The sequence below is a fragment of the Mycteria americana genome, chromosome 13 (assembly GCF_035582795.1).
Source record: "Mycteria americana isolate JAX WOST 10 ecotype Jacksonville Zoo and Gardens chromosome 13, USCA_MyAme_1.0, whole genome shotgun sequence".
Classification (NCBI taxonomy): domain Eukaryota; kingdom Metazoa; phylum Chordata; class Aves; order Ciconiiformes; family Ciconiidae; genus Mycteria; species Mycteria americana.
The window spans coordinates 14,150,939-14,172,652 of NC_134377.1; the positions used below are offsets into that span (position 1 = coordinate 14,150,939).

General features: G+C 40.0%; 1 protein-coding gene across 1 annotated transcript; it reads left to right on the forward strand.

Moving 5' to 3' along the window:
* Nucleotides 1-1,167: 1,167 nt before the first annotated feature.
* PIWIL1 (piwi like RNA-mediated gene silencing 1) lies at nt 1,168-21,456 on the forward strand. The gene is made up of 20 exons (XM_075516160.1): nt 1,168-1,248; nt 4,575-4,696; nt 5,453-5,589; nt 7,117-7,331; nt 8,441-8,562; nt 9,232-9,312; nt 10,289-10,486; nt 10,857-10,968; nt 13,020-13,140; nt 13,770-13,887; nt 14,050-14,164; nt 15,137-15,324; nt 15,922-15,994; nt 16,333-16,533; nt 16,841-16,944; nt 17,436-17,506; nt 18,042-18,195; nt 19,138-19,263; nt 20,413-20,560; nt 21,340-21,456. Exons 1-20 carry the CDS (start codon nt 1,168-1,170, stop codon nt 21,454-21,456), a joined length of 2,604 nt encoding a protein of 867 aa, XP_075372275.1.
* Nucleotides 21,457-21,714: the final 258 nt, after the last annotated feature.

Consider the following 21,714-nt stretch of genomic DNA (forward strand, 5'->3'; position numbering starts at 1 on the left):
GGACCCCCGAACCTCACCATGTGGAGAACAGCGCGTCGGTATCAGTAGGAGAAACGCCCAACGCCGGTTTCATTTCCCGCCCGAAGAAGCCAGCGCGGAGCAGTGACCGCTGCCGGGCGGGCGGGAAGGAAGCGGCGCTGCGCTTCGGCCCCCTTCGGCTCCGCCCGCCGCGGCCGGCTGCGCCCTTCGGGACTCTTCGGCAGCCTTCGGCAGCGCTCGGGCCTCGGGAGCCAATCGGAGGAGAGCGTGCGTTCCCGCCTTGCACAGCTAGCGCGTGCCGCCCAGGAGGTGTGCGCCTGCGCGCGGCGCGGTCGGCCTGAGGGGCGGGGAGTGGGCGGGGGGGGGTCGGTCATTGCGAGGCGATCGGCGCGGCGGGGCTTGTGCCCAGGGCACCTTCGGGCCCGCGGGCACCTTTGGCTGCGAGAGTGGTTGTTGACCCTAGCGGGAACAAAGTCGTGTGGCGTCGTGAAGAGGACGGGCTGTTGTGTATCGCTGGGGTGGGAGCAGGGTCCCTTCGCGGCCTGGGGGCAGGCTGAGGTAACGCCGAGGGCCCGGCAGGGCTGGCGGTGGAGGGGGGGCGCCTCTGGGCGCGGATTTTGGCCCCGCAAACTGCTCGAGGCTGGCGGAGAAGTTAGGGCTGAGCCCACGCAGAAGGGAAGGGTCGCTGTGGGGGGAGGAGGTGGAGAGGTCTCTGGGGCCAGTTTGCATCATCGGGGAGCTAACCAGGCGGTAAGGGTTGGGGTGTGCTTTGGGTGAAGTGTGCGCCTCTCCTGGAATAAGCTAACAAATTAGTCAGAATTGAGTCTCAAGTGTAACTTGAATGTAATATCAGTAGGCCCTGAGTTATACTTGACTGAGGTTGCATATCATGCCATGCTCTGCAGTCTGGTTGACCTTCTTCACAGCTTCAGAATTTGTGGTGGGCTGTGCCAGTCGGTTCAAACTTGACTATAAGAAGCTGTAACTTCCCCACAGTACCTGTTGTGGCTCTGTTAGTGTGGAGATCCAAGAGCAGGGAAGTCTGCAGAGGATGGTATATTTTACTGAACCAGTTGAAATTAAACAAGGGCAAATGCAATAGTGTTGCTCATGATATTTATTGGAATAAGGATGGGGAAGGAGAAGATTGAACACTAATGCTGAAGGTGGTTTGTCTTAGAAGAGAAGATGACAGGAAGAGCTAGAGCCAGAGCAAGAGGAAGACCTCCAGGGCAGGAGACTGCTACTCCTTCTGTAGGAGTTACATCTGTAAGTTGGTTCTCTTTATAATTAGCACAGCTAGGCTTTGAAAAGTCATAGTTCAACTACTTCCTATTTTAATATCAGGTATATATGTTAGATGACATATGTGTCTATGTATATATTATGTCAGGTGTATAGTTATATTAACTCTTTTTTATTAAGGAAATTTTTATATGCTTACGAACAAGTGCTCCATTGTAATACAGTTGTCATAACAGAGCTCGTGGAAATAGGTAGACATTTTCATAGTCTGCTTTGTCCACTGTGATACCTACAGAGAAGCAGAACATGTTAGGCGGCTGCTGCTGTTGATGCATATTTTGGGCAGAACCTGGGTCTGGCAGGTGTTCTAAGCTGTTCCTGTTGTTTTTAGTTTTAACATCAAGGGCTTTCTGTCTCTGCATTTGAACTAGTGTTTAGGGCTTGTTTTGTGCATATATGCCCTGTTCAAACTGTAGCTTGAAAATGGCTGATACTTCTTTATTTGCAGCCATTGCTGCATACCTGGAGACTTAAAGCAGTTCCTCAGATTTGTCAGTTATTAATAATCATCTTTCATTTGAGAATGTGATTAGACTGGAGGAGTGTTCCTAGTCTCTTTCTTGCCAGTGTCAGATGAGCTTAAATTGTGATAGAAGGTAGTTTACAGTTCTGTTTCTCATATAGTGAAACGTGTCTTGCATTAGCAGTAGCATTGATGCACCTCTTGAACCTGGAGCAGAATTTATAAACCTAAGAGACCTGATTACTTCAAACTTGGTCTCTTTGACTTGAATAGAATTGTTACTGGAAGTCAGGAGGTGATATCAGTGTCCTGCTGTGTGTGAAGAGGAAAGTAAGGGAAAGGTACTTTACATGGGCTGTGAATATCGATACAGTCTGAGCGGAGAAAAGTCCATTTTGGCTTTTTTTTCTACATAGGCTGCCACTGTTCTACCATGTAGACTGTGTGTATCTCCCTCCAAGTGGGTTAGTTCCAGAAGTGTTTCCAAAGGCACGTTGAAAAGAGGTTGCAGAATAAATGAGAGGGTTTATATTAGATGTTTGGAAAATGAGGGCTTAGGCATGCACTCTGTCTCGGTTTAAGTGAGAACATAATCTGCGCTGGTTGCAGGGGAAGATGGGAACAACTAGCCATGTATTGTAGAAGTGAACCATACCATTTGATGTTTACGCTGGACTGATACAGAGGTATCATAATACACCAAGTTCTTATTACTGAGGTTTTTATCAAAAAGCATCAGTGAGGTTTAAGGAGGTCAGGGGCCTGCCCTTCCTTACTAATGTCCTGACACCCCTGTGATCTTTCTTGCTGCAGAGGTAGGAAAGAGGGTAGGTTGGTCAGTCCCTGGGAAGTCCTTCCCAATGTGGAGACTACAGCCTCCAAGGAGGATACCAGGAAGATGGAGCTTGGCTCTTTGTAATGGTGCATGGTGGGAGGACAAGACACAATGGGCAAAAATTGAAGCAAGAGTTGTTTTGACTGGACATAAAGAAAAATGTTTTCATGATGAGGACAGTGAAGCACTGGAACAGGTTGTCCACTGAGGTTGTGCAGTCTGTGCCCTTGGAGATGGGATAAATCTCTGAGCAACCTGATCAGACCTCATGATTGACCTTGCTTTGAGGAGGAGGTTGGACTAGAGACCTCCTGAGGTTTCTTCCAGCCTGAATTATCTTGTGGTTCTATGAAGGACAGGGTTGTTGAAAACCCCCTTCCCCACACCCATACAGTGAACCCTATCCCAGCATAATCTCTTGCTTCAGTTTATCATAGAATCATTAAGGTCAGAAAAGATCTCTAGGATCATCTAGTCCAGCCGCCAACCCAACACCTCCATGCCTACTAAACCGTCTCCCGAAGTGCCACGTCTACACATTTTTTGAACTCCTCCAGGGATGGTGACTCCACCACCTCTCTGGGCAGCCTGTTCCAATGCTTGACCACCCTTTCAGTAAAGAAATTTTTCCTAATATCCAGTCTAAACCTCCCCTGGCGCAACTTGAGGCCGTTTCCTCTTGTCCTATTGCTAGTTACTTGGGAGAAGAGACCGAACCCCACCTCCCTACAACCTCCTTTCAGGTAGTTGTAGAAAGCAATAAGGTCTCCCCTGAGCCTCCGTTTCTCCAGACGAAACAATCCCAGTTCCCTCAGCTGCTCCTCATGATGACTTGACATGGAGCTCTGCTCTGATTCTTTAATGGATGGGAAAGGAATATACTCAGCTCAGGATAGCCGGGGCTCAGTGCCTAGCTGTTGGACTAGAGAATCCATGTAGGTGACACTGCCACTTCCTTCAGGGGCCAGGATGGAATATAGGTGAGAGAGGCAAAGCAGAACTGATCTTTCCTGAACTACTTTTATGAATACTACAGGGAGCACAAAACTTGTGATAATATGCTGTTACTGTGATAATACTGGACTCTGATAATTTTCATGTATACTCTTTAGGGTTGTGTACATTCGATCTTTGCAGTAGTGCTTATGGGTATTTACAGACTTCTTAGAGCGTATACTTTTGACAGATGTTATAACGTGTAAAAATAAGGTGGAGAGTATAAGAACAGAGAGGCTTGCTTAGTTACTGATCTTGTGCTTAGTGTCAGAACATGCATATGGGAATCACAGGACACGTGCCGAGCACTCTGAGAGCAAGGGAGTAGAGGAACTCCAGGAATGGATTGCTGGCAGATTGTGTGACACAGGTTCAGGGGGTTCCTACTGCTATGTTGTAGGACAAGACAGAGGCAGGCTGGCTCTCTGGCTCAGGTTTCATGATCATCCTTGACATTGGCCTCTTGCTTGCTTACACTTAAGTAGGGAACTCGATTACTCCTGGAGGGACTAACTTGTGGGGCAGACTGCAATCTGGTAACATGAAACTCTGAATTGAGGGATTGCTAATGGCTGAAGGTTGTGTGTTGTGGTTCTTCCAGGCATGACACTTTTTAATATTATGTATTCACGAGACAAAAACCTGTTTTTATAAAATTAAGTAGTCAGCTACTTGAAGTATCAGAGGGGTTGTTAAAAATGAGAAGTCCAGAAATTTTAGTTAGAGCTTGGAAAGAGAAGATTTGCATTTACTACTAGTTAAATGAACATTGACTTACAAAAAAAATTTCTTGAACCCCATTATTTTGGAGTATGAAGCAAGAGTAATACTCTGCTACTCAATATAGGAAAAAGGATTTCACCTTATGTAACTGTTACACTTGGGTAACCAAGTACAGAGTATTCTGTACTTGGTTAGCGACTTTATTTTCCTATACTGTTGGCAGTATGCTGTTTCTTCAGTTGCAGTAGGAGAAGTTGTTCCCAACTGTTGCAGGTTCAACAGGCTTTGCCAAGTCAGCCACCTGGCCGTTGGCAACCTCAGCAGCCACATGTTCCTCCATCGGTATCAGAAGAACCTGGTGGCCGTGGACGACAGAGGGGCCCTCAGAGTGTTCCACAAGGCCAGAATGGGAGAAGGCCAGAAGGTCAGAAAGGGTGAAAAAGTTCATGGCCCACAAGAGCGTGTTTTGAAGAGAATGCAATTAAGACATTCTTTAGACTGTATTTCTAATTTTTCTTTTCAAAATTATATTTATTACTAAGATTTAGAAAAGTTCACTGTACATAGCTTGTGATGATAGTATTGTTATTCTAAGATGCAGTATAACTGAACCAGGCGTTTTGAAAACTACCTTAACTGTGCTCTACTCCATCTGTACCATCTCCTCTATCAAAATAGTTTAAAAAAATAAATTAGAAAGCAGTTGGCACAACTGACTGCAGAATACCAATAGTAAATTTCATTTTGATATTTCACTGTTTTTCTTGAATCTTAATAAGGAAGTTAAATTTCTTACTTATCTTGTATCACAGTGTGTTTAAACATTTTGGTGCTAGCTGGAGCTGAAATGAAAGGTCTGTCCTCCCTGTATTTGCAGAAGAGATTATTGATTTGAAGGGTTTACATATATTTTTTCATCTGGCTAGTGAGCTGTTCTATTTGCTTACTAGTTAACTGTCTGTAAATCTCAGGAAGCTAGTATGTGTTACCTGAATGCTACTTTAAGATGAATTTACTACAGAGCAAAAGCTGAAACTTAACATTTAATGATTTCTCTTAATTTTATATGTATCCAACTTTCAAAATTGAATTGTATTTAATTCTTATTTGTATATAAAACTTGATTGTAATTCTTCCTCTTCCTCAAATTTCAAAACAATAGGATTACAGATTTCAGCAGGATTTCAGGAATTGTCTTTAGCAGATAGGGGTGGACGTCGCAGAGATTTCCACGACCTCGGGGTGAATACTCGGCAAGCCATAGAACATGTTCAAGAATCAAAAACTGGTATGTTCAGATTAGACTACAGACATATAAGAAAGTTGAAATGAAAAATAGTTTTGCTTTGTTTCTGCTTTTAGTATCCCCTAGAGAGCCAAATAAAAAAATCTTCATCATGGACTAGAAAAAGTTACAAGTTGCTCCCGGTATCTGAAGAGGAACAGTAAGATGACATGTCTGATGGCAAAGTGCTTTAGACAGAAGTTGTGTAGCATTTTAAATTGCAACTATTTAGACATAAATGATGATCCTTGTATGTTCCTGATGTCCACTTCTTCAAGCAGGGCTCTGTAGGTTTGCTTCTAGAAGTTCCGGTTTGTAACACATTGACCTAACCAAATTCATAAAGAAATTTATTAATTTAGAAACCTCCTCTGAAGAAAATTTTTAGTTTAAATAAAAGGTGATATGCTTCTTGAGATGAAATCATGCATATGAAAAGAAGTAAAAGGAGGCTGTCATGATGGTCCTGCCTTCTTGCTAGAATGCAATCGTTTTTAATGTTCAACAGTGCAGGTTCTGTGCTGATAATAGTTTTGCATTGCAAGTGACTCTGAGACATCACAACAACATAACAGCAACCGTAGTCCACTTTTGCTTAATTGAATGGTAACTGGAGCATGCCATGGGCCCAGGGCTTAGTTCTGCTCAAGAAGCACTATAGTTGTTTTCTTTCTTACCTAGATTTTCTATCTAGAGCTACGCTGATGCTAGGTCATGGATTGCTGTACTTAGTAGGCAGCTGTATTGCTGGCCTTTTGCTTTTTCTTTATAGCTTTGTACCGTTTTCAAGTATAATATACACGCTTTGTATGTGGTAGGATTTTTTTGTTTTCATCTGGGGTGTTGTATTTCAGATGGGAAACAATGGGTAATGAAAACCAAATTAAATGAATGATCCATGATTGTCTGCAATGTATTTTTTGTATTAGACTTGTGTCTTTAAGCCTGAAAGAAATTGAAGTGAGGCATGAAAAAAATAGGAAGAAATACTGTAAATAAGTGATCTGGAGCTAGTTCTTACTGTTGTGGCTTTTTTGTTTGTTTGCTTGTCTGTTCATTTGAAAAACCTTGAAATACCAAAAGAAATGTCTTGTCAGATATGAATGGGAATGTGGATATCTCTGGTATTGGTACTCTGTTAGTTTTTGTTCTATGTTTATGATTCATGTAAAGAAAGATTAATTTGTCCACAAAGGAAGTTTATGTTTTGGTGGAAATTCATCTCTCTAGTATCTGCTACTAATCCTTTGGGGGACAGGTTACTGATCTAAATGCTTATCTCATTTGATGCGAGAGTTTTCCTGACAACTGGAGGAATTACAAAAAGCTCTAATAAGCAAGTGAGTGTCTATGATAACACTGTGCCTATGTGAGCATTTCCTATAGCTTACTGAGCTAGAACAGTCGTAGACACAACTGACCTCTAATCTTTGTCCGAATGCCTTAGTGTTTTAAAATTTCTCAAAGCTGTTGAATTATTAGCAACTGGTAAAATTTTGTAACTATTAAGATGTTTGCCTCTCATTTTAGGTTCTTCAGGTATTATGATAAAATTAATTACAAATTACTTTCGTTTGACGTCTCGACCCCAGTGGGCTTTATATCAGTACCATGTTGGCTATAGTCCTGAGATGGAAGCACGCCGTCTTCGATCAGCTTTGCTCTTTCAACATGAAGAGCTAATTGGAAAGACACATGCATTTGATGGATCAATATTATTCTTGCCAAAAAAACTAGGGAACAAGGTGTGATATGAGAATGCTATTTTATTTTTTAATTTGCCTTGCGTTTTGTGATGCTTCTTGTTTCTTACTGGTCTGGGTGAAGTTAGAGAATTGATGTCCCATGAACAACATTTAGTTGGATTGAATATATTAGTATAAGCTAATTTGCTTGTGTAGAGAAATTTGGTAATAAACTTCTGGTTCCAATGCTTAGGTTCTGCAAGCTAGAATAATCCTCTGCACAGAAGTGGATAGTACAGACAGTATTTTTCCTTTAGTTTTCTTTCTGCTTAGATCTTTTAATAACTTCTGTATTCTAACATCCAGCATAATTGAAAGGGTGGATGTATTGGGTGTATGTGGCAAGGTTTTGGTAGCTGGGGGGGTCTGAGGTAGCCCCTATGGGAAGAGGTTAGGGGCTGCCCTGTGGTGTACACAGCTACTTCCAGCTGGCTTCACAACAGACCCACCGCAGACCAAGGCTGAGCCCATCAGCAAAGTTAATGGCACCTCTGTGTATTTAAAAAGGGGAAAAAAATGCCAGAGCAGCAGAAAAACCTGAGAAGAAAGGAGCAGCAGAGGGAAAATGCCCTGTACTGATGGTAACCCCTGCCTGTCCCCCCACTCCTTGTGCCACTCATTGCCTCACTGAAGGGACTGAGTGTAACCAGTGGTGTTAACAGAGGCGGGCAGAGGAGTCCAGAGTGAAGTTGAGCCTGGAAAAGGGAGAGGGAGAAGATGTTTTCACTATGTGTTTTAATGTTTGTCTTTTTGCCTCCCAGTACCTGAATTAGTACTTAAATATATATTAATTGGCAATATATTAAGCTTATTTCCTCAAGCTGAGTCTTTTTCCCGCGATGGTAGTTGGTAAGTGATCTCCCTGTCTTCATCTTGAATTCGAGTGCTTTGGGGATAGCCTCCGTTCTACTCCATTAGCCACCTTCACCCAAATGAATGATGCATTTTAGGTTGTAGTTTACAGTCTTAGTAGGAAATCAAATTCCTGTTTCAGCTAAGTCTTAAATTATTACTTAGAATCTTAATGTACAAGTCCAATATTAATGGAGCAAAGTCCAGATATAGCCCTGTTTGCCTCTAGTTTTATTAACCTAACTTCACTTTCTCAGGTTACTGAAGTGTTTAGTAGGACTCGAAATGGAGAGGGTGTGAAGATAACAATCACGTTGACTAATGAGTTGCCACCTACTTCACCTACATGTCTGCAATTTTACAACATCATTTTTAGAAGGTTTGCTGTCTAACTTATGTCTTTATAAGAAGTCATTCTAAAAGTATCTGACTTAAGTTTTTCCTTTCCAAAGAACAGACTACAAATCAATATTACAAGTATAAATTTTTAAGCCTTTGTAGCTACCATTACTATGTGGCCAACCACATCTGGCAGCATTTTAGTGTGCACTTACACGCATGTTTCTGGCACATGTTACTGTGAAACGAGCTTATACCTTTTCTCTGAGCAAGCAGATTGACACTGGAGTGCTAACTGTTGTAGGCAGTTAGTCCTCTCTCTGCTCTCCTTTTGTGTCTGTGGATTTGCCTCTTAAAGCAAATAGTAGTGCAGGACCTTGAACTGGCAAGTTACTTTTTCTTCTGTAGTCTTTCCACTTAACCTTGGTACCTGGACTACCTGGTTCATCTGAAGTGTAGCTGGTTTAGACTGGTACCTTCAGCTGGTTGGTGAAGGGTTGGGTTGTATGCTAACTTATTCTCAACTGATTAATTGTCATTAATAAGTGTCCATGGCCTTTCTAAATTGAGTTTAATGAAAAGTTCACATTCTTGAATGTTTCATCTAGTCAGATGAACAAAAAAATGAGGTTGTGCAGAGGGATGGTACCGTGTGTAGTTTGATAAACTGAATAATAATGGTAAATTACATCCATATTTCAAATCCTAGGCTTCTGAAGATGTTGAATTTGCAGCAGATTGGACGTAATTATTACAACGCCAGTGACCCAATCAGCATCCCTAATCACAGGTTTGGCAAAAAGGATACTCATGTTTAGGAGGGGTGCAGGGAGAAAGGATGATATTTTGATACTGCTCTGGTGGTTTATCTTGTAATAAAACCATGGACTTAAAAACTGGTATTCCCGGGAAGCATGAGACCTGGCTCTCCTAATTTAGTTTCTTCTAGGTGTGAGATCTCATTACTCTTTACCAGTGTGCGTTCTGCTATTACATTTTACTCCAATGTCAGAAACCTTGCTTAAATGTCTGTAAGGCTGAGATCTCTGAATACTTGAATTCTAAAGCTCAGGAGTGTCCAGCCTTCATTCTGAAGGCCATTTAATCTGCCATGTAAATTCCTATCTGGCCATACCCCACTGGATGGGTAGTTCTGGAACTCGCCTGTTGCTAGCCTGTCATGTCTTGTCCCTGTTCCCTGCCAGGATCACCTGCAATGTGACTGATGCTTCTGGCTAGCCCTAGGCCTATTGTACAAGTTAGTAAGCTTGAGTTTGACTGGGGCCCCATCATATTGCTGTGGCGTACTCCTTGCCATTAACCTAGACTGCACAACCTAGTTGATGGAAGAAACTGGACAGTGTTCCAGTTAGATAGATAGACTGGATAAACAGTGTTCCAGCTAGATAAACTGTTGGTCTTTTTCTCTTTAAAGTTTCTTGAATACCCATACACTTTGTATTTAAGATATGTAAGACTAATAGCATGAAACGGGTTTCTTAGGTTTTGAGGCATCCTTTCTTTCACTTCAGTTGTATTGCTACATCATTAAATGAATCTTTTTTTATCATAAGTTGACTAAAGATAGCTGCATTTAAAATATTTTTGGTTTTGTTAACTTTCAGGAGCTTCTTTATATTTGGATAATGGTTTCTTTGTGTCTTGACTGCTTTCTAGTGTGTGGGAAAGTGGACAGAAATAACTCAAGGGGTCAGAATAGAGGTGCTTTAAAGCACATTAAGATTCTGTCTGTTCTCTTTTGACAGGTTGATGGTTTGGCCGGGCTTCACAAGCTCTATCCTCCAGTATGAGGAGAGCATTATGTTATGTACAGATGTGAGCCATAAGGTTCTTCGCAGTGAAACAGTGTTGGATTTTATGTACAGTCTGTATTACCAGGTTGAAGAGCAAAGATTTAGAGATGCCTGTGCTAAAGAGCTGATAGGTTTAATTGTCCTTACAAAGTAAGTCTCTTTGGGCTCTTCTCGTCTTAGAGATCTATTTATTTTTTTGGATGTTCCATGTCCTGAAGTATACAATGAAGCATCAGAAAGCATGAAAATGATACCATTGTCAAGCTAGCAAACTAGTCGAGGTGACAGCATTTACAAAAGCAGGAAGTACGTACTCAATTAGTTCTGTTTTAATTTGGTTTTATTACAATTTAGCTTTTAGTAGAATTGATAGCCTGTTACAATTGAAAACTTGAAGTTACTGCTGCTGATAGGAGCAAAACTTTCAACTTACATCAGTATTGCTATTTATCTCGCAGTTCTATTTCTCTTCTAGTTGAGTTAAGATTTAAAAAAAAACTGATGAAATTGTTTATTTTAGGTATAATAACAGAACTTACAGAGTTGATGACATCGACTGGGATGCCAATCCACAGTGTACCTTTAGAAAAGCAGATGGTTCTGAGATCAGCTACGTGGACTACTACAAAAGGGTATGGAAACTTAACTGTCAGTGTGTGTGTTATGCTTTACTTGAAACGTTAGAGCGTTGTTAGAAGTGTACTTATGATGCATGGATTTATAATTCATAATTTTCTTTAGTAGAATTTTATTTTTAATGGATACTATGTAATCTGAGAGCAGTAAGTAACCTATGCAGCATGATTTGGCATGAGTAGTCTATCCTAATGAGTAGTTGGCCTGGCAAAAATGCCAGGAGGCCTGCATGGATGAAAAACGAGCTCCTGGAGAAACTCAAAAAGGAAGCATGCAGAAGGTGGGAGCAGGGACAGGTAATCTGGGAGAAATACAGACATTGTCCCAGCATGCAGGAATGAAGTTAGGAAAGCCAAAGCCTAACTGGAATTGAATCTGGCCAGGAATGTTAAAAGCAACAGGAAGGGCTTCTATAAGTATGTAAGCGACAAAAGGAAAACTAGGGAAAATTTGACCCCACTGCTGTGAATGAGGCAGTGATGGTGACACGGGATGTGGAAAAAGATGAGGTACTGAAAGCTGCCTTCACCTCAGTCTACTAGCGAGACCGCCATTCAGGATTCCCAGGCCTCAGAGACCAGGGAAAAGTCTGGAGCAAGGAAGACACTGTTGGTGGAAGAGAATCGGGTCAGGGAATACTTAAACAAATTAGGCATACCTAAGTCCATGGGCCCTGATGGCTTGCACCTACAAGTAACTGAGGCAGCTGGCTCATGTCGTTGTGAGGCCACTGTCAATAATCTTTGAATGATGGTGGTGATAGGGAAAAGTGCCCGAGGACTGGAGAAAATCAAATGTCATTCCTATCTTGAAGAAGTTCAAGGAGGATGACATGGGGAACTACAGACCAGTCAGCCTCGCGTTGACCCCTGGGAAGGCAGTGGAGCAGCTAATCCTGGAAACCATTTCTAGGCACATGAACAACAAGAAAGTCATCAGGAGTAGTTAGCATGGCTTCACCAAGGGAAAGTCATGCTTGACCAACTTGATAACCTTCTATGACTGGCTTGGTAGATGAGGGGAGAGCAGTGGATGTTGTCTACCTGGACTTCAGTAAGGCTTTCAACACTGTCTCCCGTAAGATCCTCACAGAGAAGCTGATGAAGTGTGGGCTGAATGAGCAGACAATGAAGTCGATTGAAAGCTGGCTGAATGGCCAGGCCCAGACGGTGGTGATTGGTGGCACAGTGTGTAGTTGGAGTCCAGTAACTAGCGGTGTACCCCGGGGGTCAGTACTGGGTCCAGTCCTGTTTAACATCTTTATTAATGATCTGGATGGTGGGGCAGAGTGTACCCTCGGCAAGTTTTGCTGATAATTTACTGGAGGTAGAATATATGGACAGTCATCTTAAGGGAAATTACTGTTTGATACTTTTGGTTCTTTGAAACAAAGCTTATGTATGTCTTTCATAGCTTAACCTTCTCTACCGTTGTGGCCTACCACTGTAATTGTGAAATATTTCTGCATATCAGTTTCAACAGGATGTGACTTAATAAACTAGACACAAAATTTTTATTGTCCATTCTAGTTCAGGATGGAGTTTATAAATGATAAATTTTCTCTGCCTTCTTGCCTTTGCTGATCTCACTTTTTTGTTTTTAAATGCTGTCCTTTGGATAGTTTCTGAGGTGTGTTTCTCTTTAAGAAAAAGTTAATCTTGTTTGATTCTTGTGATGTCTTGAATTAAATTGCTGTATAGGGCAGGAACCTCGTCCATTGCTGAACTGGAATGAGCATCCTAATCTTGAGTTAGATACTCTGGGTGATACCGTCTCAAGCAGGGCAGAAGCATTGTTTTTGTTGTCTCTTACAAGTCAATAATTTGGTGGCACCAATAGAGAGAATAGTGCTTCCCTCTTTGGCCTTTTCTGACAAAACCAGTTTCTCTCAGGTTAGATGTGCCTATTGAAAAAAGTGGCTGGTTGCTTTTGTTTTGGTTTTGTTTGTTTTAGGAAAAATACTCATTTTCTAAAGTGAGCATTATTATTAAGAAAACTAAGTGTTTGTTATGAATAAGCTAACATGCAATATATATTTCTATTACAGCAATATAATCAAGAAATTACTGACTTGAACCAGCCTGTCTTGATCAGTCAGTCTAGGAGGAAGAGAGGAAGCATGATGCCAGGACCTGTCGTTCTAATTCCAGAGCTGTGCTTCCTAACAGGTACTGTAGCATTTTTTCATATCAAAGCATCTGTCAAACTACTGTCATGCCTACTGACACTGGTATTTTGACAGCAGCCTCTTGCCAAGTTAAGTAGAAATGTTTTGTTTGTATAAATGTGAGTTTAGAAACAAGTTTTGTAGCTAAAAGATTAGGTATTTGAATGAGGTTGAAAAGTTTGAGGGGTTTTGATGTTGCATAGTCTTTATGTACGGTGTTCAACATTGGTCCACTGATAACTTGTAGAGATTTTTGGCAGTAGAACTTCTGTTGAAAAAGAGAAATTTAATATAAATTGATAATTTTGTAAGATACATAAATATGTATTTTCCTCTGAGATACTCACTTTGCACTAGCAGTACCTGTCCATCTCAGCACTGTGTTGTTTTGATTTGGAAATGTAAATAAAGAGCTGCATGTCTTGTGTGGTTTCCTCTCAAGTGCAAAAATGCAGAAATTTTTTCTCTATGTAGATGGGAATGTCTGTACAGGGAGCAACTGAAAACCTTGATGACTACGGGCACCACTTTATGTGTCTGCAGTACATGCATAGTTAATCTGCATGACTTGCAAGTTTACTTTTCTTAGTCCTTAGTCTGACTTTTACTCAGAGATTTTGCTGTTAACAGGATTAACTGAGAAGATGCGTAATGATTTTAATATGATGAAAGACTTGGCTATTCATACGCGACTGCCACCTGAGCAAAGGCAACGTGAAATTAGAAGACTTATTGACTACATCCAAAAGTATGTTACCTTAATACCTTCTGTACTTCTTTGTCATGAAAAATTTGTATGATAAACTCCTTTTTTGCAACAAACTTTGGAAATCTTACTGGTTTTAAAAAAGAAAAGTCTCAGCAAGAACAAATCTCTTTATGTTTTAATTTAAATCTTGTTTTTAAACAGAGATGACAATGTTCAGAAGGAACTCCGAGACTGGGGTTTAAGCTTTGATTCTAATTTATTATCCTTTACGGGAAGAGTTGTTCAAGGAGAAAAGATCCTTCAGTCAGGAAATGTGGTAAATAAAACAACTTCTAAAATCTTCTGGATCTCTCTGATGAAGCAAGTTCTTCAGGAAGGAAATACTACTTGTTGGTTTATAAATGAAGGATTATGAGTGAAAACGTTATACACAAGTCTTTGTCCAAACAGGAGACTCGCAAACTTCTTAAATTGCTTACAGGTTCTGTTTAGAAACACCTGAAGATTTTTCTGCCTTGCATTACAGTAGTGTCTTCCTTGCAAAACAGTCCCTCTGTCTAAACAAAGGCATTTCAGATACACAAACTAGGAGACTGGAGATGTTTCTGACTAGTTTCCATTTATTAAAATAACAAGGCTTTCAAATGAAAAGCCGTTAATTATTTAAGTTCCATAGATAGAACACATAGTAGCTTTTCACTCAAAGGTGGGGTGACTCTTCGGTATGAATAACTTAGATTTCAAATAAGTCGTAGATTGCCATAAAACATTATGTATTTGCTCTGTACTAGAGGTCTTTTGTTTTGAATGGATGCTAGATGGAAAAGGGCATTCTACAGTACCTTGTTCTGTATATCTGTGTATTTGGTAAAGCTTTCTTCATTCTTGTTATTGAAAAGGTCTGATATCTTCTTTATAATAATACTTTTTTTCTCAAGCAGTTACCTTATTAAAAAGAAAAACGGGAGAAAAATAAGTCAATACATAAACAGCTATGTCTTTGTAGCACAAAAACTGTGCAGCAAATAGTAATAACTTGTCTGGGCTAAAACTCATATATTTGCATAATTATGAATGAAATGTTTGAAGAGTGTAGGATTTCTTGAAGGGGCTGGATAAAGTTTATTTTAAATTAGTGACAATAGCAGTAAAAGAACAGCTGAAAATCAAGTCATTTGTTCTAGGCAGAAGTGTTACAGTCTGTTCTTGAAGTGCATGAGGAAGTAGTTGTGGTATAGCTTGGTTGGTAGGGTGTTGATTTTCTTTCTCTCCCATCTCTTATTTACAGTTTGATTACAATCCTCAGTTTGCTGATTGGTCAAAGGAAACTAGGGGAGCTCCCTTAATCTGTGCAAAGCCTCTGGACAACTGGTTATTAATATACACGCGGCGCAACTATGATATTGCTAATACATTACTTCAGAATCTCTTTAAAGTCACACCGTCTATGGGAATCCGAATGAACAAGGCAACCATGTAAGTGTCTTTAGAAAGCTGATGGAATAATCATTTTATACTTATTAAGGTATATCTGTTAGCATGCTTAGGCTGTTAAATGAGCAGATAGTATAGTATGTCACAGTATTAAAAATCTCATGGAAATCGGTAAAGTTGCTTTCAGTATGCAAATTGTTCACTTTTCTCTAGTGACTGATTTTCTTACTCATACTTCTGTTTGTGAGACCTTTCACTGGGGGTTAAAGCGTGCCAAAACCAAACAGTATTAGACATACAGTCATTGAGCAAAACCTTCTCAAGTGGAGCTATATGTAATACAAGAAGGAATATATATTTTCTTGTGGACTTTGGACGTACTCTGATTTGTTCTCATTGCAAATATCTTCCTTTGAGTACTTGTGCTTGCTTTTAACTTAGAATTTCATTGCTCTTGGAAGCCTAAGTTGGGGATGATTCCGTTTAATCTTCAAAATGTGTGAATATTGTACGATTATTAGTAGCTATAAATGTGACACTTCATACAGTACTGATGCATAATGAGCATTTATGTTTTTGCTGAAGTTGCAATAGCTGTTAGGTTTTTTCTGTAAGCATTTTTTTTCTCTTCCTTTTCAGGATTGAAGTAGATGATAGAACAGAAGCTTATTTAAGGGTTTTACAGCAAAGTATTACCCCTGACACAAACATAGTATGTATTTGAATCCGTAGTTTCATATCATGTTAATCTCTGTAATTGGTGTTTTAAGATTAGTGGGACTCATTCTCAGAAATAAAACTTGGCTCCTGAGTATCTACTACATGCCTACTCATACTGCTGTTCAAACCCCAGACTAACTATGAGTATCCTTCTGGAAAAGAGCTTTTGTACTTGGCTCCGAAGTATAGACACTGAAACTTTCCAGGTATTTCTTTCACTGTGAACACTTGAATATTTCTCTTGAGCGTAAGAAACTCTTCCTAAAGAACTACAACTGTTACACAAATCTGAGAATGCAGCTGCTTAAAAACATTTTTTTTTCTTTAAAGGCAGTTTGTGTTTTGTCTAGTTCCCGAAAGGATAAGTATGATGCTATCAAGAAATACTTATGTACAGATTGTCCCATTCCAAGTCAGTGTGTGATTGCTCGCACTTTAAGCAAGCCTCAGACTGCGATGGCGATAGCAACAAAAATTGCCTTACAAATGAACTGTAAAATGGGTGGAGAACTTTGGAGTGTTGAGATTCCAGTAAGTAACTTTTTTTAAATGGTAACAGTTTTCTTTATTGAGCCTTATTTAAAAAGCAAGCCTTTTTCCCCCAAAAAGAAAACTGAGTGTTCTTTGTGTAGTTTGTTTTGTGTCTGTGAGAAGAGGCATGAAGTTAAATAAGATGTAAGGAGACATTTAATTCAAGAATTCAGTGCCCATGGTTTATGTAAGTGTCCTGAAACCATACAGCTTATGTCATGATCTTGTTACGCTATTGGATGGAGATGATGGGTGTTTTGGCATGTCTTCACGTACTAATACATGTTCTGTATTGATTCCTTTGAAGCTGAAACAGGTAATGATTGTGGGAATTGATTGTTACCATGACACTTTATCTGGAAAGCAGTCAATTGCAGGATTTGTTGCTAGCCTGAATCAAACAATGACACGGTAAGATTTGAATGCCAAAGAAAAAAACCAGAATCTTTCCCTTAACTGAAAAGTAGCTTGAATGTGGTGGGCCATCGTGAAAGTGTCCAAATTGATTTACTGTACATTGTTAATAAGAACTATATATTGTGAATTATTATCCACTGCATCCCTTAAGGAATAGCCTTGTCCTTCCAAAGTGCTTGGGAGAGGGTGAAAAGGGTGGGGCAAGGGCTGGGATGAATAGAGGGCATCAGGGTGACAGGCTCTTCTCCCTTCTGAGTTGACTTGTGTGGAAGATTTCTGATTGAGAGGACTGGATTGAGAGGTGGTATTTGTGTACCACAGGGCCTTTGCGAGGGAAATATTCTCATAGTACACTACCTCTTGCTTGACTGCCTTGACCCACAATAGCTGTAAAGACTAAGTGGTCATAGCCATTTTAAAAATGACTTCAGTGAAGTAAGCCTGCGAAATGCTTTGAAGGTCATCTTTTATTTTGTTCTTCACAGGTGGTTCTCCCGCTGTGCTATTCAAGGTCGTGGGCAAGAACTTGTGGATGGGCTCAAAGCCTGCTTGCAAAGTAAGGGAAGGCTTTCTGCTCTTTTTGAGTCAGATCTAAGGAATGACAATTTTGCTTCCTGAGAACACACTTCCTCAGCTGCCTTGAGGGGAGGCGTTACCAACTCGCATTGAGATAAAAACAGATTAAAAATACAGTTGTAGATATGCTGAAAATTAGTAGCATTTTGTATCCATCCTTTCATTGATTCCCATATTTCTTAATAATAATTAAATACTACTTATCAATGTGCTTCAAAGAATGCTTTAAAGGAGATGGATTTAAAGGATGACAGCTCCTTGCCATGAGAGAGGCCAGTGGACTAGATAATCTCCTTAGGTTCTTTCTTTTTGTGTCGGTACACAGGTAAACCAGAATTGCTTTTGCAGGTAACATTTGTGTATCATGATGCATACCTGTTTCAGGTTACTGAAAGATTGAAGACCTTAGGTTTCAAAACTTACTGCTGTTTTTCCAGTAATAAAAATCTGGTTTTGTTTTGGAATGAATTGTCATTATAGCTAACAGCTTTTACTCTTTGTAATTTTTTTTTAAGCTGCTCTAAGAGACTGGTTCAAGTGGAATAAGTATTTGCCCTCTCGTATTATTGTGTATCGTGATGGTGTAGGAGATGGACAACTAAATACTTTAGTTAATTATGAAGTGCCTCAGTTTCTGGATTGCTTGAAGAGTGTTGGTAAAGACTACAAGTAAGTCTGTTCCCACCAACCCCCTTTTTTTTATACTGTAAGAGAACTGTCCACTGGGATTAAAAAAGTGGTTACAGATGAAGATTGTGTCATCTTTTCATCCTTACTTATTTTTACTTGAGCTCAGAGAAGTGCTTTTCTGATGATTATGTGATTTGAGATACCTAACTTGTAATATTATAGGAAAAGTCTTTAGTACACAAGCCACGTGAGTAGTCAATACACACGTATAGACACATGCGCATATACTCTTTAGGCATTCTTGATGTATATGGCAAGTAATACTTTTTTTCAACTGATTGATCATAGCCTGATTACTATCACATGTGTCCGGTAGGTCTGGTTTTTTTCTTTCCACTTCTGAAAGGACTAGCTATTGTCCAGTCACTTATGTTCTGCACAGTTTTCAAAGTTCTGCTTTAAAACTTATCAACTGCAGTGACTTAGTTTCTTAATCTGCTCTGAAAAATGAAAATATTTCCTGGCACTGCAGGCAAGCGGAGCACAAAACAAGATATAGACAGTAGGAATTGAAGTGCTCGCTTCTTCTGTTTAGCTTCTGTTAATGGCTTGCTCTTTACCAAAAATGCTGTTATAACACAGTGTTTTCTATATGAAAAGATGAGGTAGATAGTAGAAATGAGATCTGTATTTAGAAGATCCCTTTTTCATCTGTTTTGTATCTGCCTATGAAGTTAAATATAAGCTGGATTGGTGAGAAATAGTATCAGTTGCACCTGAAACTAAAAATCTAAAGTTATGAACAACGTCCTATGTAATCTAAATCAGTGAATCAGTGAAGACTCATATGTGAAATTAATGCCCTGGAGAACTCTTAAAATTGCTTTTAGTTTGAAGCTCTAGAGAATCTGCTCCTGAAATACTCTCAGTGCAGTTTTTCAGGGTAGTTTTTTATTTTTCTGTTATTTTCATTTATTTTAGTCCAAGACTTACTGTGATAGTTGTGAAGAAACGAGTGAATACCAGATTCTTTGCACAGTGTGGTGGAGCACTTAAAAACCCACCCCCTGGTACTGTTGTTGATGTGGAGGTTACCAGACCAGAATGGTAAGTTGGTATAGAAGTAACGCCACTTCTGTTTGCTGGCAACCTGATAATAAAGGAATTATATCCGACATTAAATTGACTGTGGGATCAAGTAGAAGAATACTTTCCACTCTTCTGTCCTTTTGAAAAGAAGTCATAGTGAGTGTGTAGATGAAAGAAATGGAGAAGCTTAAACTTTATGAATTCATTATGCAATTAATTCATGGTTTCCAACATGTAGCACTTGTGTACATCAGAGTATTCTACATGCTTTAAGTAAGTGTCTGTGTGTTTCTTCTTTTGGTTTCTAAAGGTTTAGTACTGAGTGAGTGCCTATGGATAGTATTGCCCAACTGTCCAACAATTTCAGACTGTAACTGAAATTAAATTCTGTCCGGCTGTAGTTTTGACATCGCGCATAAATTCTGTTACTTTGTAAGGGAGCATTTTATGAGCAAGTATTGGAAGTATTCTTTGGTGGTTGGGAAGTCACTAGAAGAAGACTCAGAATTGTACAGTTAGGTGTGTAGGTAAAGCGTACGCAGAGCTCATTGACTTCACTCGCTTGCTGTTTGTATTGAACGTTTTGCAAGTCGTGCTCCATGAAACTCGGGTCAGGTATGTGGGAAATGCAAAGCTTGTTCCGTACATGACAAAAGCCTTGACTTTGGTCAAGGGATGCTGGAGCGCGTTGGGAACAACAGAGTCTTCTGTGGCAGCACACAGTTCTGATCGGTAGTTTTGCCTTTCTTCTTAGTACTCGTTGGTATTTTACCCCCTTGCTGCAGGTGTTCAGAGTGTTGCGATAGGTGACAAACATCCACACGTGGCTTGCGGTGCTGGAGTAAATGAGGAGCATAGGCGAAGTAGGTGTGCAGGGTGGTCATCAGGAGCAAAACTGTATATGATGAATGGTTAAGATCTTCATGGTCTTAAGACCTGTTCCATGTAATAAGATTACTTACATTCTTTCAGATCTCCTGGCCTTTCAGAGATAAAGGAAACGGATTGTTTTGTGACCAAAGCATAGGCATCCTTTTGGGGTTTACTTAATACGCATAAAGTGACTTGAAGAAAATAAGTAAGACACATTCATGGGGATTTGCATTTTCCTAAGAAAAGCAGCCCTTTCTGTATCAGACTTCTGGGGTTTTGTTTTCTCTATTACAGGTATGATTTCTTCATTGTGAGTCAGGCAGTGAGAAATGGTTGTGTTGCACCCACGCATTACAACGTAATTTATGACACTAGCAAACTGAAACCAGATCACGTACAACGTTTAACCTACAAACTTTGCCACATGTACTATAACTGGTCGGTAAGTATTTCCTCCGGGAAATGATAATATTTTTCTTCTAAGATTGTGCATCTCTATGCAGTAGCAACCCACAGAAGGTAGGAAAAGGTATCCTTAAAACACCCATGCAGATCCATAAAGCCTGCAAGTAAGCCTCTTGACCTCGAGTGGTGGTTCGAGAACTAGACTTTTTGTAATTATGTGATCTCTCTGAAGTCTGAAGGTTAATCTTTATTCTCACTAGAAAATAATTGTTGTGTTGAGTATTGTTCCTAAATTCTATGTCAAAAGCAAAACTGAAATGATTATTTCTTATGTGCAGAAACTCTTACTTCTTTGTGTGGAGATGGAACGGTGTTCCTCCATTTCCCTTGAGGCTTCTTCTGTTGCATACCAAGAGCAGCACACAGTCAGCTCACACCTGAGGTGTGCTTTAGATTTGTCAGTGTAGTAATCATAAATATTTCGCATGACTTACCCGTGTCTCACCTGGATGCTGTGAGATCCAGCATTGCATGTAAACCTGCTTAAGAGGCTTTTTTGGAGGGGGGGGACGACGGGACTGGAGTTGGTAAGTTTTTTGCATCTGTTCTTCTATAAAGCATGGGAGCATGGGGTTTTAATGCGTTCAGTGTACGTAATGTTGTTTTCACAGATCTGCATATACTACAGGGAATATGAATGTTGCATGTATCCCAACTTCTGAATTCCAGGACTCTTTCTGTTACAGTGAATGCATGCTTATTTAAATGACTTGAAAATCATTCCTTTTTTTTTTTTTTTTTTTCCCCCTTCTGCAGGGTGTTATCAGAGTACCTGCTCCTTGCCAATACGCTCATAAACTGGCTTTCCTTGTCGGTCAGAGTATTCACAAAGAACCAAACCTGTTGCTTTCAGACAGACTTTACTATCTTTGAAGTTGAGTTACCAGCTAAAAAAAATAGTGTAGTTCCTTTCTAGGGAATGTAGAATTGTCTGGGATTTTGTGTGCGTTTTTGTTGGGTTTTTTGTTTTTGTTTTGTTTGTTTGTTTTAGAAGAGACACGTGCATGGGATAATGAGTATGTGCCATTGTGGAACTTTATTTTCATTGTAGCAGGAAAAAGCTTGAGATGGCAGATCTGCATTTTGAATAGGTCTCTGCTTGCTATAAAAACTATGTAATATTTTATTATT

Coding starts and splice junctions, on each gene's coding strand:
- PIWIL1 (XM_075516160.1), top strand. CDS start 1,168: ATGACAGGAAGAGCTAGAGCCAGAGCAAGAGGAAGACCTCCAGGGCAG. Junction 15,995..16,332: donor TTACCCCTGACACAAACATA/GTATGTATTTGA, acceptor TTTTCTTTAAAG/GCAGTTTGTGTTTTGTCTAG. Junction 17,507..18,041: donor GCTCAAAGCCTGCTTGCAAA/GTAAGGGAAGGC, acceptor TTTTTTTTTAAG/CTGCTCTAAGAGACTGGTTC.